This window comes from Hippocampus zosterae, chromosome 7, assembly GCF_025434085.1.
Source record: "Hippocampus zosterae strain Florida chromosome 7, ASM2543408v3, whole genome shotgun sequence".
In the NCBI taxonomy this organism is placed as follows: Eukaryota; Metazoa; Chordata; class Actinopteri; order Syngnathiformes; family Syngnathidae; genus Hippocampus; species Hippocampus zosterae.
In genome coordinates this window covers 17,012,572-17,026,040 of record NC_067457.1, presented here as the reverse complement: position 1 = coordinate 17,026,040, position 13,469 = coordinate 17,012,572, and the positions used below count along the sequence as shown (strand labels likewise).

Genomic DNA, 13,469 nt, shown 5'->3' with positions numbered 1-13,469 from the left:
TTTGTCTTCCTGACAGGGTCACGCATGCTAGCTCATGAAAACACACAGACCTCGGTCGCATGAACTTGCACCCTATTCACATCATGCAAATGAGCGCAAAATGTTTTTTTTTTTTACTTGCTTGTGCTTGAAGCAGCAGGACGCAGCGATGGGTCGCAGGTGCTCTCCCAATGGGCTTGAAGGACTTGACATGACCCCTGACCTCTGTCACAGTGTGGGGGGGGGGCACACGGGAGCCCCTGTGTTGATGTTATTGCTCATGCGGTGGGAGACACACTCCCTTTTTTCATCCAGCCGGAGCATGTTAGCTTCACGCTAACATATAACTTGAAACGCCATAGACGGGCTAACAGAAAGTAGCATCTATATTGGGCTCAGTCTAACCCTTCCAACAACTCCTGCTTGAAGACACACACAAAGACAGCAGACATCTTCTTGCTCTTAGTTATGCTTCATCTCTTCCACAAGAGCTCAGTGCTGCCAGCTGCCAACTTGTGGCACAACATGGTACTGCACAACCTGAAATTCAAGCTTACTTTTGTGGTTGACTTTTCTTTCTACTATTCATCTTGTGAGTAACTTCTATTTGTGCCTCTCGTGCAAGCACACACACGCACACACACAGGCACGTAAAAAAAAAAAAAACAAGCCCACACGCAGCCAGCGCGGCATTCAGCGCTCTTTTGACGAGTGCCTCGGGACCCACCGGTCGGAACTGCAACTGTGGCGTCCGGTCACCTTGCAGCGACCTGTTGAATATGGAGCAAGCACCAGCTTCATCCATCAAAGGGGCGGCCAGACCCCAAGCGGGCGCACTTTTGATGTGACGACATGACGAATGACAAAGGTGGGAGGAGGGAGAGGAGAGCATAAAGGCGAAGGTGCCACAATGCCGCGGCACACGACAACGGCGAGAAGAAGACAAGAAGAAGGAGGAACCGAAGAAGAAAAAAGAATCTGCCAGCTCAGAGCCAGGTGACAATTTCCAACTTTGAATTTGGCTTGATTGTTTTTCAGGAGGTCGGGCAATGGGCAAGCAGGAAGCACGTCTGTCTCGCAGTTCTGCTCAGGGTTCGAATCCGAGCTCTGCCTTTTGCATTTGGCAGAAAAGCCTCTGGCAAACTCCCCTACTCCCAAAAAAAATCTCTGAATTAGCGGTCCCCAAGTCCAGTCCTCGGGAACCTCTGGCCAGCCCGTTTGCTCCATCACACCTAATTCAAAGCTATGCACAAGCCTGATGACCGTCCTGAGTATTTCAATCAGGTTTGTTGGAGGAGCGAGACAACAAAAACAGGATGTGTGTGTGCGTGTGTGTGTGTGTTTGTGTGTGTGTGTTTTGACATGTTCCAGTCCAAAGTCAGCTGGGATTTTTTTTTCAGGTGTGATGGAGCGCATGCGATTGTTCCTGTTCCTCCATGTGTGTCTGTCCCTGTTGACAGTCCTATGCTGGGGTCAAAGGTTGGACGCCGATGTGCAGGTTCCAGCCGCACCCGACCAACCCAAACTCTTCCGACTCACGAATGATGACCTGGTCAGTCCGTCCGTGTGTGTGTGTGTGTGTGTGTGTGTGTGTGTGTGTGTGTGTGTGTGTGTGTGTGTGTGTGTGTGTGCGTGTGTCTGTCTGTGTAATTCATGTGTGCACATTTGGGCCTGTGTATTTGTGTTTGTCTCTGTGAATGTGTTTTTGTCGGCGTCTGCCACAAGTGAAGCCAGCCGTGATCACGCCCACAATGACACAGACCTCCCTCTTTGAGTCTGCCATCCCCAACCCGTGCTCGTCTCAGTCTCCCTCGCGCCGAATTCACGTTGCCGGCCAAAAAAAAAAAAGGACCTAAATTGTCTGACAGTCAATGGCAGGGTTGTGAAACTTTGCTGTAATTAGAGTGAAGCAATCGCATCTAATTAAGTGATAGGAGGGTGACTTTAATGATCTGGCTAATGAGTCTTTTCTGCTCATTAGCAGTCCACCAACGTAGCGACCAGTCATGAACCTACAATGACATGTTTCACGCCATCGGGACGCGCGCATGCCACAGCATGTCGTCATCTCTCTTGACACCGTGTGTGTGTGTGTTTGTGTGTGGGTGTGTGTGCGTGTGTGTGTGAAGGCGGAGGTGCTGCAGGGCTTCCTGGACGAGGCGGAAGGCGGTGGCGCCGGCCTATCGCGGGAGAAGAAGGCCAGTTTTTTTCCTCGGGTGAGAACGCTGCTGACACCTGTCAATCACAAGGCAGGCCGCCCCTACAAAAAAGCTCACGCGCGCACATATATGGATGCACACCGTACAATTCATGACGTTTGTTTTTAAGGGCAATTACTCCATGCTCCTTGCGCGTGCATTCATTTTGTATTCAAGGTGATTTGTCTGTTTGTGTGCATGTCGTGCGTCAGTGCGACGTGGGCGAGCGCTGCGCCATGAAACACGGCCCCCGAATCGGACGGCTGTGCGACTGCCTGCGAGGGACGGCGTGCAACACTTTCTTCCTGCGCTGCTACTGAACGCCCGCGTGGACCCCCATCCCCACCCCCCACCCGCGACAATGCCAGCGCACCAAACGCATCACAACTCCCGACATCATTTTAGAACATTTTGCAACACTTCACGACTCTTTCCCCACACAATAGTCTTCTGTTATCTAGCTAGCAGGCTAACGGATAGCAGTTAAAAGTCATTCACTGCCATTGACGGGTATGCTTGTCAATTCTTGTTTTTTTTGTTTTTTTGATTGTTTTCAATCGGGATGGGTGGAGGCACATCTGATGCTGCTCCGCTGCATCAAACACGGAAACAACTTAAAGTGATGAGCAACCGTCAGTCGATGGCGCGGATGCCCCATAATAGCCATGACATCTGCACAGGTTGGAAGTCCGCTCGAAAAAAAAGGCTGCATTTTGTACAACCTATTGTTGAAAGAACGGAGAAATGCAGACTCAAGCTGTTCTTTGGTGAAAGGAGAGAGTCACTCCTTTCATTTGGTAGATTTGCGATATACTGTATATAATCATTGAACACAAGAACTGTCAAAAATGTTAATATGTGGCTGGCAGGGAATGACTTAAAGCTGACATCCACAACAAAGTAAGATAAAGAAGGCCGATGTAAAAAAAAAAAAAAAAAAAAGCCGACCGATGCGTTGTGGCGCAACGATGTCATTTCATGGCGTCCCCCCACAGGGTGTGGCTCGCCCACGGCACCGCCCGCTCCTCTCTGTCCTTCCCGCTGTGACCTTTCAAGTATCACCTTGTTTCATCTGAATCTTGTTAATAAACAATCTTCACAAAGCCGGACTTGTCACATGGCTTCCTGTCAACACGCCGTGCCGTGTCGAGCTCAGCCCACCCACTCAAAATCCCAATCAACTCATTTGTTATACTCACTAATCATGAGCAGAATTTGGGTGCACCGGACACAATATGTTAACTTTAGACTGAAACATTTAATCGAAAATCACAATATGAGCTTTTATCATCTCCTCGACTTTTTCAATATACAGTAATCCCTCGTTTATCGTGGTTAATGGGGACCAAAACCACCCGCGCTAAACAAAAATCCACGAAGTAGACCGCAAACGGTCCACGAGAAACTGCAAAGCAACAGCGAGTCACATAGAGCAACATATACAGTACAGCACTCCATGTATATGATTTTTTTTTTTAATGAATATGTTTGAAAAAATTTGAGATGCACCGAAGCGGCGATAAACGAACCGCGAAATCGCGAGGGATCACTGTAGTTGACGTAGTAATCAAATCAAAAATAGTTCTGGGGCCTCGTCAATGACGTGTATGATGTGGTTGATGTGACTTTGGGACGGATGGACATGTGAGCTCATTTTGCTGGTTGAAGCGAAGGCGATCGTCCGATCAAAGACGAGCGATGTGACGTCACGGCGATGCTTTCAAACGTTTTTTTCATTGCTTCGTTTGGCTCAGACCAAACGGGCTATTCACCGTGCTGGCATTTACTGCACTGATAAGAGGACATCGTCACACACGCAGAAGGAAAGCTATTTACGCATTCGCAACGTGGGGAACAAAAAAAAAAACATGAAAAGATGGCCTTTGCGCAGCGCTTTCAAAGGCAAAGTGAAACCTCATCTCGGTGTGCGCGCGTTTGTGTGCACTACTCTTGGAAAAGAAGTAATTATTGAATTCTTTTTACCAGGATTCCAATTAAACTATTCGACATTTCAGAACAGTAAAGACATGAAAGAAAACATGCCGAGTTCGATTTGTGTAGTTTTAGTTCATTATCGTTGAAAGGGATCATCCGGCAGATATGAGCCATTTTTCACTCAAAAACTCTGTAATTACATTTTCGGAAATTGATACTAGCTTTCATTTTGAATTTGATGACTATGTTTTGGAGAAATGAAGGAATAACTAACTCCTTTTTAAATCCTTTTGTAATCGACAATATATCTGTTACGAACTCGGATAAACCCAGTCAGGGAGGGGGATCCAAAAAACGTAGACAAAAACAAGGTCTCCGATGTAAAGACAATTTAATGTCTAAATCGAACCGAAACTAAGCGAGAACATAAAGCGCTGGTCCACAATGAGGACCAGGAGGTAAATCAAAAACGACTAACAAAAGGTGCTTGCACAAAATAGCAAGAAAAGGAAAGCAAAGCCCACAAACTACGAACGAAAAACAATGTAACACTTTGTACACGCAAGAAAAGCCAGATCATCAAAACAAAATGGTACTTACACAAAAACTTGGTACCGAGACTACACGCGAAAACACGACGAGGTCAAAAGCCACTAGTCAATGAGCAACGAGGAAAGCAACGAGGAAAGCAACGAGGAAAGCAACGAGGAAAGCAACGAGGAAAGCAACGAGGAAAGCAACGAGGAAAGCAACGAGGAAAGCAACGAGGAAAGCAACGAGGAAAGCAACGAGGAAAGCAACGAGGAAAGCAACGAGGAAAGCAACGAGGAAAGCAACGAGGAAAGCAACGAGGAAAGCAACGAGGAAAGCAACGAGGAAAGCAACGAGGAAAGCAACGAGGAAAGCAACGAGGAAAGCAACGAGGAAAGCAACGAGGAAAGCAACACCATAAACAATACTCCCACAACAGGTGTAGAACGTAGGAGTCCTTAAATAGTGTCTCTCTTGATTAATGATTGCCAGCAGGTGTGCTAGGAAGACCGCTCATGCCACCTGCTGGCCAGACCGAAAAACCGAAACGTGACAATATCCACACGCCCTTCCCTTTTGAGTAGAAGATCTCAGAACATCGTATTGGCACTGATGATGATGATTTGGCTTCCTTCTATTTCCCACCTCATTTTGAGACTCAATGAGATTTAGCTCGACATACCTTTTTTTCCCCAATCGAACTCCAGAGGGTTCAACAGGCACGCCTCTCTGAACATGAGTCATCCTAAACAAGTCAAGTCAAGTCAACAGTATTTATAGAGCACTTTCAAACAGCCATCGCAGCATACAAAGTGCTGTACATGGAGCGATTTAACATACACAATAAACAGTAAGACGAATGTAGTATATGGTGTTTGCTGCTTCGCTGGTCTTCAAAAAACACTCGGTGATCGGTGGCTGTTTCCCGACGAATGAGCACTTCAGGGACCACGGCTGATTGGGAAAAGATTTTATTCTACCGATGTCAGAGTGGAATCGATTCTGGCTCCTGTGAGTCTCAGATATTATCAGGCCGCCCCGAAGAAACACATTCATGAGATTATATAGAGACAATATGATAATGAGAGGCGGGGAAGTACGCCTCTCATGCAAATCCAGAAACAAAGAAAGTACCATGTCATCTGACCCGGTGTGGCCGGAGGAGACCAAAGGTTATGAGAGCCAGTTCTTCAAAAACATGTCCCGTGGAGGGGGCCCCCGACTTGGTGGGGCCGAGGGCACCAAAGGTTATGAGGTCCAGCTGCAAAAGCATATCCCGTGGAGGGGGCCCCAGACTTGGTGGGGCCGAGGGCCCCAAAGGTTATGAGGTCCAACTGCAAAAACATATCCCGTGGAGGGGGCCCCAGACTTGGTGGGGCCAGGAAACCCCTCGGGGGCTGCTAATCAACCAAGTGAAATATGGTCCAGACTTCACACTACATTCTTTGGTTTAAGTACACGCAGAAGCTGAATTCTCCCTGACCCGCAAATATAGAATAGAATCGTGTCACTGACGCCAGGTGGACATTCTAAGGCCACCTACAGGAATAGAGAGGGAATTCCAAATTACACTTCATTCCCCCCTTCCGGGACAAAGTAGTAGTCCCGGAAACGGTCTAACAGAAGATACCATCGGTAAAGGTCCAAACATCTTTCCCCAATCAAATTTTATATATGCTCACGACTACAATTTGGCCTAAAATCTTCAGTCTAAATCACGCTCAAGGCATGCTACTTAAGGTTATTTTAACTAGGAAAACTCAAACTATTTAGTTAGCCAATTGCTCCCTGACAACAATCTGAGGCCTCTCAGGAACCACGAGCAAAGAAAATTGAAGTCCGCATAATTCAAACGACGATACCACCCCCCTTAGGTAATACCCTTACAACGGTGACAAATTGCGAAGTAATGAATTTGGTGTGGCCCGTTAGAAGCCCCAAAAAGCTGCCGGCCCCTCCTCGAGAAAAAACCTCGCCAGTCTAATGACAAGGAAAAAGAGGAAGGCCCTTTCTACCATCCCCAGTGGTTCCCTTCACCTGGTGTCAACCAGATGTAAGGAGCCCTGGCACATTACAATCCACAAAACAGTATGAGCTCACCAAACAGTGAAATTGTACCGTTACATGATCAGCCGGCCAGCAGGTAACAAAATGAGGTAAAAATACTGGAATAAACAATGAGGTATATAGTAATGAGATATCAAAACATGCTATCAAAACAAGCCCCCGAAATGACGCCCCCTTCTTCATGTGTATGTGCGTGCCGAGGCAGAGTCCATTCCCCGAATCTTCAGCGATGGAACGTGCTGGGTATCACTGCCCAGGGCCTGCTGTCCATACAAAGTCCTTATGTCCAGGTCACTGTCCATAGAGTCCCTTGCACGGCCCCGGTCAGCATCCAGAGGTTCTGGAACGAACAAGAACTCCTGCCAGTATCGCGTGATGACAATGGCACTCAACGCAAAACACATGCAACTTTTGACACAATAACGACGGTAAACTGGTCGCGGGCCGGACAACGACATATGGTGGATCACACTCCCGTAGGATCATGCAACGCATCACACAAACAGGAAAATAAAAACCCAAGGAAGTGGCGCTACGCAGATGTTCCCACTCCTTCATCCCCTAACTTTGGGTTTTCATTTTCGTGTACAGCTCTATTTTTTTTTTTTTTTTTTTTTTTTTTTTTTTCTGATATCAATTCTCCTCTCACACGCACTCCCCTTATCATTTTATTATGTTTAATCCGAGTACCTGTCAGTCACTATCATTCCACCAGAGTAAATCGGCTCAGTCTTATGGTCGATCGGGAGCAGCGGCATCTGGGTCTGATCCCCAGGCACTACCACGCCTATCCACCGTAATATCATGGCCTTTGCGCCAGTCATTATCACAGTGCAAAAACAAAGCACCACACATAGTGATATCACGAGCGCCCCCAACGCCTGCGCCACTACCGTCCCTATAGGTCCCAGTCTATCCTGTATCCAGCTGGTTGCTGACCAGCCAGCTCCCTCAGACGGCCCAAAAGAATCTTGAATGATTTTAAGCGCGTCGATGACACTGGTAATGTTGTCGGTGTTATCAGGGATCAAAGTGTAGCAGGCGTCATCTGTCAAGTTCAGGGCTATGCACAACCCCCCTTGCCTCGCCAAGATATAATCCAAAGCCATGTCATGTTTAAGCAGGGTCAACCGATGGCTCTTCTGGGTAAGTGATAACTGTCGGAAACCCCTGATCGTCTCATCCGCAAATCCCTGGAGGGTATACGTAATATTGTCAATGTGCTCGGCCAAAAATGTCACTCCATACCAGGGAAAGATCCCAATGCCCCATTTTTCTCCCAAGCTAATTCTCCAATGGTATGCCTCCCTAGTGTGAAACGCCGCCATCTCCCTCTTGGCCCTGCTTGGGACCGCCTGATAAGTCTCCCCCTCTGGCTTGTGTCCCCTCTTTATTGTCATCACCTCAAACGGGAGCTTCAGGGTAGCAGAATAGCAGCAACCCAGCCATCCATAAGGCAAAAACAGATAAGCTCTAGTCCCACATACCCACCAGATGTCTCTAAGGTTACCTATGGTTGTGTTTCCAGGCACCGTGCGATTCTCCACCATCACCGTAATCGCATTATAGGAGTTGGGTAGAGGAAAGGTCACCGGATGGATGGCTCCTCTTTCCCCCCCCGCTTCCCCTGGGAATTGCATAGAGTAATGGTCGCAATCTGCCACCCCCATAGGCACCCCCGGACCCCCGTGAGTCACATTAGAGCAAAAACAGACGGGCACCTTTATAGACGGCACATCGATGGATTCTGGCACTGCAACTTGAATGTCCTCATGCACGGCAAGCATATTCAAATAGGGAAGTTCACTTATCCACGCGCACACCCCTGTGGGCTTAAAAGTCTTTCTGACCTGAGCGTCAGTTTCAGGGGCTTTCCACGATTGCTCGTACACCAACCAAAGCAGTAGCCTAAGTTGGCAATCGTCAGATACCGGCACTGGAACAGTCTGAAAAACAGCTTTCAGCGTACTTGGTGATTTTACCCTCACCAAGCACGGCCCACTCACTACCTTGGACGCCTTGATTGAATGCGCCGTCAGTTGATACCACATGTTTCTTCCTGCCCATTCATCCACCTCCGGTAATGCCAAAGCATCGAACCCATAAGCCTTCCAAACAGCTTCCCGTCTTGCCATAGCATGCAAATTGGCTCGCACCTCCGCCGGGGACCAGTCCGAGTCCGCAAACGCTTCGTGGACAGGTCCTGGAACGTCAGGCGTCGGCTTTACCGCCTTCGCCGTTGCCTTGCGCGTCCCCGACGCGGCCAGCTGCGTTTCAATGTTGTCGCCACTCGTCATGGATACATTGTCAATTTTGATTGTGTCTGCCTTCTCCGTCTTAACATACTCAGTGGCTGGGATGTCTGGTTGTTTGTCATCAATTTCTTTTTTCTCCGTCAATGTCACGAAAGTAACACTGTCTACCGTAGTTTGGTCGCCCATGCGTTCTGCTTTTCCCACTCCCATTTTGAAACAGGTACACGTATAGTTTCCGAAATCACTCATGCCAATTTTTGTCAGAAATAGAGCGCAATCCCCTAACACCTCAAATCGCCTATATGTATTTAGAAACAGTACATTGTCCCCATATGTTCGCTGGGCCAGGGCAAGGGTGTTACCGGTGTTGTCTTCCCATTTGGCTGTGTGTCTGCACAGGGACCTTCCTGCCCTCGCGCACCTACATGGCAGTATGACAGCACTTCCCAACACTCCCTCAACATTGCTCGATGTAACGCTGCGACCGGACTCTGTGGCGGACTGGGCGTCCGTCACTGGGCCCTGTTGGGTGACCGTGTCCCTGTGGGGCACCATCTCCGGTGGTAGTTGGCACGGTGTTGCTGTGTTGGGGAGAGTCACCTGTATCTGGGGAGGGCGCGTTGTCGAGATTGACATTGTCGAACTGTTGGCCTCCTTGATCGTCGGCTGTGCCGCCCCCGATGTCCTCAGGAACAGATACAGCAGACACGTTATCCACCACAGTCCGACCTTGCCCGTCTTCCTCCCGATCAGGGCCCCTGGGCGGCTCTTGTTCTGGCAGTTGTTCGGAGTTCTCGCAGCCGTGACTCCCCCTTTGGGGTTCTCCATCTTTGGGCACCTTGACGCAGTGTGTCAGATGGTACCAGGTAGGCGACCCTTTCACTTGCACCGCCGTTCCGGTACAGCGGACAACTTCAAATGGCCCCTGCCGTCTTTCGTTGTACCACTTGCGGCGGAACACTTTCACATACACCTTGTCTCCTGGCTGAACCGTGTCTTTAGTATTTGCTTCGCGTCTCTCTTGTGTTTCTTCTTGTTTCTGCCTGTCAACAACATAGGTGGAGATATTCCTATGTATCTTGGTTAAATGTTTGACATAGGCTTTCATTTCGTCCTCCAAAATTGACAGGCTTGGGCCTTTCCCACTGGTACGCAAACACGGCGAAGGCATGCGTCTACCGGTTACCAATTCATGTGGGGTCAAATGCAAATCGCGCAATTCACTCGACCGGCAAACCATCAGTGCCAGTGGTAAGGCAGCTATCCAATTCAAGCCAGTATGTTGACAAATTTTGGAAATTCGATTTTTTATGACGCCGTTCATTTTTTCACAAATGCCTTGGCTTTGTGGATGATACACTGCTCCGAGCCGCTGTTTAATTCCCAATTTTTGCATTATGATTTTGACCGTTTTATCCACAAACTCTCTCCCGTTATCTGAAGAAATCCTATCCGGCAGACCCCATCTGCTGATAACTTCGCGGCACAGAAACTTGGCCACAGACTGAGCATCTTTCCGTTTAGTTGGACAGGCCTCCGGCCATCTTGAAAACCGGTCTACGACCACCAACATATATCTTTTCCCTTCGACAGGTTGTATCATGTCGACAAAATCCACCACTAGTTCTCTCATGGGGCCATTAGGAGTCGGGATATAACCCGTGGGGGTGGCTACCCCTCTTCTCACATTGTTTTTCAAACAGATTGCACATTTTCCAATTACCTGGTCGATTTGTTCGAGCAAATATGGCGCCCAAAACCCGTATTCTGCGGTTATTTTTCTCTTTACCTCCCCCCTTGACACATGGGCCAACCCATGTGCCTCTTGGATTAATAGTCCCAGCAAATCCGGCGGCGCCACTACCAGCCCTTCGTGATTTCTCCACAGTCCCGTAGGGTCCTGACTCGCCCCCCTTTGCTCCCAAAGGTGTTTATCCATCGGGTTAACGGCTGCCTGCATTAAGATTACATCTCTGAGCGTCACCTTGTCTTCGAGATCGACCTCATGCGTAACCAACAAAACTTTCCCTTTCTGGCTGCCTTTCGTGACAGCCCTGGCTGCTTCGTCCGCCACTCTATTTCCCTGCGTGACTCTGGATGCATCGGACTTGTGGGCAGCACATTTTGCAATGGCTATTTCTCTAGGTTTCATCATGGCCACCAGCAGCTTCATTATCTGCGCATGATGCTGGATGGGGGAACCGTCAGTCTTCTTGAACCCCCGATTCCTCCACACAGCACCGAACAGGTGGCACACGCTATGCGCATATGCCGAATCTGTGTAGACTGTCACTCTTTTCCCTTCTGCGAGCAGGCATGCTTCTGTTAACCCCACCAGTTCAGCAAGTTGGGCCGAGGCCGGTTGTGGCACCACTTCGGCTTTGATCGTTACAAACTCAGGTCCCTGCGCTTGCACGACCGCATAGCCCGCGCATAAATTTTCTCCGACTCGATAACAAGAGCCGTCTGTCCATAGTTCGAGATCCGCTTCCCTCAGGGGGATAGCTTGCAAATCGGACCGCAGTCTAGAGTATTTTTCTGACTCATGCAAACAATCGTGGGGGTCCCCGTCCTCTGAAGTTGGCAAAAACTCAGCTGGGTTTACCGTAGTACACCTTGCTAGAGTGACATCCTCTTGCTCCAAGAGCCTGTAATAGTCCCGAAGCCGGGGCTCTGTCAAGGTGTACTTGCCGTGGTTCAACAGCGTCCGAAGACTATGGTGAGTAAGAATTGTCACAGGATAGCCCATGGTGATAGCCGAGGCTTTGTCATACATCAAATAGACTCCAACCATTGCTCTATAGCATGGCGGCAGGCCCATCTCCACCTCGGAGAAGGATGTCGAATAATAGGCCACAGGTTGGGGTCCAGACCCCGTACCTGTAGGCTGACAAAGAATTGCACATGCAAACCTACCCCCCGCCGAGATTGACGTGAATAACACAAAATTTTTCGTGTAATCTGATAAAGCCAATGCCGGAGCCTCTTGCAATCTTGCTTTGATTGTTTCAAACGCCACATGGCCATCCTGTGTCCAATCCAGCGTGGCGTGGAGATCATTATTGCCTGTGTCTTTGATCATAGCTCTTAACGGCCCTACCAATTTGGCGTATTCTTCGACCCAGGAGGCCGAATATCCCGCAATTCCCAGAAAGGTTAACATTTGCCGAACAGTTCTGGGTTTTGGAGCCTTTCGTATCGCCTCCAAATGGCCATCTGAGATACGTCTCTGTCCATACGATATTTTCTGGCCCAAATAGTCAACCTGTTTTTGACAGTATTGTAGTTTCTTTTGTGACACTTTGTGACCTTTTTCTGCCAAAATTTGCAATAGTTTGATCGAGTCTTTGTGGCACGTCTCGACATCCGATGCACAGACAATAATGTCATCCACATATTGAATAACAGTGCTCTGCACCTGCCTTTCGAGCCCTTCGAGATCATCCTTTAACACTTTGTTAAACACATGAGGGCTATGTTTGTAACCCATAGGAAGTCTCTGATATTGATAAAACTGTCCTTTGAATGTGAACCCGAACAGTCCTTGTGATTCGCTACTGAGTGGGACACTGAAAAAGGCGCCACAAAGGTCCACCACTGAGAAGCATTCCGCGTCCGGCGGAATCTGTGCCAGCAGGGTGTGCGGATCTGGCACATCGGCTACATTGTCAATCACTACTTCGTTCACGGCTCGGAGGTCATGTACTAGTCGGTGGGTGTTGTCAGGCTTTTTCAAGGGCAGTATTGGCGTATTGCTAAGAGGGGTCTGCGTCACTCTCAACACATTTGCCACGAGCAATCCTTCGATCTGTGTTTCAATCCCCCGCACTGCTTCCTCTTTCAGGGGGTACTGTGTCTTCCATGGCGGTCTGCAGCCTGGCCGAAGATCCACTGTTACTGGTTGTGCCGATTTTACAAGTCCAATGTCCGTACTGTGGCGAGACCACAGGTAGTCGGGTACCTGTCGGAGCATGTCCTCTTTGAGTTGATCTGTCGTCATACTGAGGATGGAGTCGTGTGACAGCTGTACCGTTTGGGGCTGTCCATGTCCATGCGCTGAAACCATGATCTTCATGAACCGTTTATCAACACTCACCCACAAAGCATTGTTTCCTGCCAGCGGGGAAAACTTGATCGTTTCCGCCTCCGCCATCATTTCTCCTACATGTTGCTGCTCCCAGTCTTCTGCTATCAACAAAGTCACATGTGGGATGCTATTTTTGACTTTAAATTCCTTGTTGATGAATCCGTTTCTCTGGATTTTCATGGCCACTCCCTGTGGTCCCAGGATAATGCAAGTGCCGTTCAATTGCACTTCTTGCGGTTGCTGACGCAACCACTCTTCTGCCTGTGCCTGCGTTAGGTCTTTGTGATATTGTAGCGTGCAGTGGAATGGGTACTCTGGGGTCCTTGCTCCTGGTCTATTGGAGCGGATAAACTTTTCCCACTTCTTGTAAGGTTCCAATAGGTTGTCGCTGACATCTCCCACCCAAATTACAGTGGG

At 48.7% G+C, this 13,469-nt stretch overlaps 2 protein-coding genes and 1 long non-coding RNA gene across 6 annotated transcripts in view; 2 read left to right on the top strand and 1 right to left on the bottom strand.

Moving 5' to 3' along the window:
* The window catches only part of LOC127604114 (H-2 class I histocompatibility antigen, D-D alpha chain-like), a 190,500-nt gene that overhangs the window by 61,575 nt on the left and 115,456 nt on the right, over positions 1–13,469 (bottom strand). The window contains exon 8 of one of the 4 annotated variants that reach the window (XM_052071007.1): positions 941–957. The exons of the other annotated variants lie outside the window; for them this stretch is intronic. The gene's annotated coding sequence lies outside the window, so the exon portion shown is untranslated. Of the gene's footprint in view, positions 1–940; positions 958–13,469 lie in introns of those variants that run through there. 4 annotated transcript variants of the gene reach the window in all.
* The window catches only part of LOC127604305 (uncharacterized), a 108,842-nt gene that overhangs the window by 59,658 nt on the left and 35,715 nt on the right, over positions 1–13,469 (top strand). The window lies entirely within an intron of this gene.
* cart4 (cocaine- and amphetamine-regulated transcript 4) lies at positions 686–3,303 on the top strand. Its single transcript, XM_052071339.1, has 4 exons — positions 686–975; positions 1,380–1,531; positions 2,109–2,195; positions 2,390–3,303. Exons 2-4 carry the CDS (start codon positions 1,385–1,387, stop codon positions 2,495–2,497), a joined length of 342 nt encoding a protein of 113 aa, XP_051927299.1. The 5' UTR covers positions 686–975; positions 1,380–1,384; the 3' UTR covers positions 2,498–3,303.

Coding starts and splice junctions, on each gene's coding strand:
- cart4 (XM_052071339.1), top strand. CDS start 1,385: ATGGAGCGCATGCGATTGTTCCTGTTCCTCCATGTGTGTCTGTCCCTG. Junction 1,532..2,108: donor GACTCACGAATGATGACCTG/GTCAGTCCGTCC, acceptor GTGTGTGTGAAG/GCGGAGGTGCTGCAGGGCTT. Junction 2,196..2,389: donor AGGCCAGTTTTTTTCCTCGG/GTGAGAACGCTG, acceptor GTCGTGCGTCAG/TGCGACGTGGGCGAGCGCTG.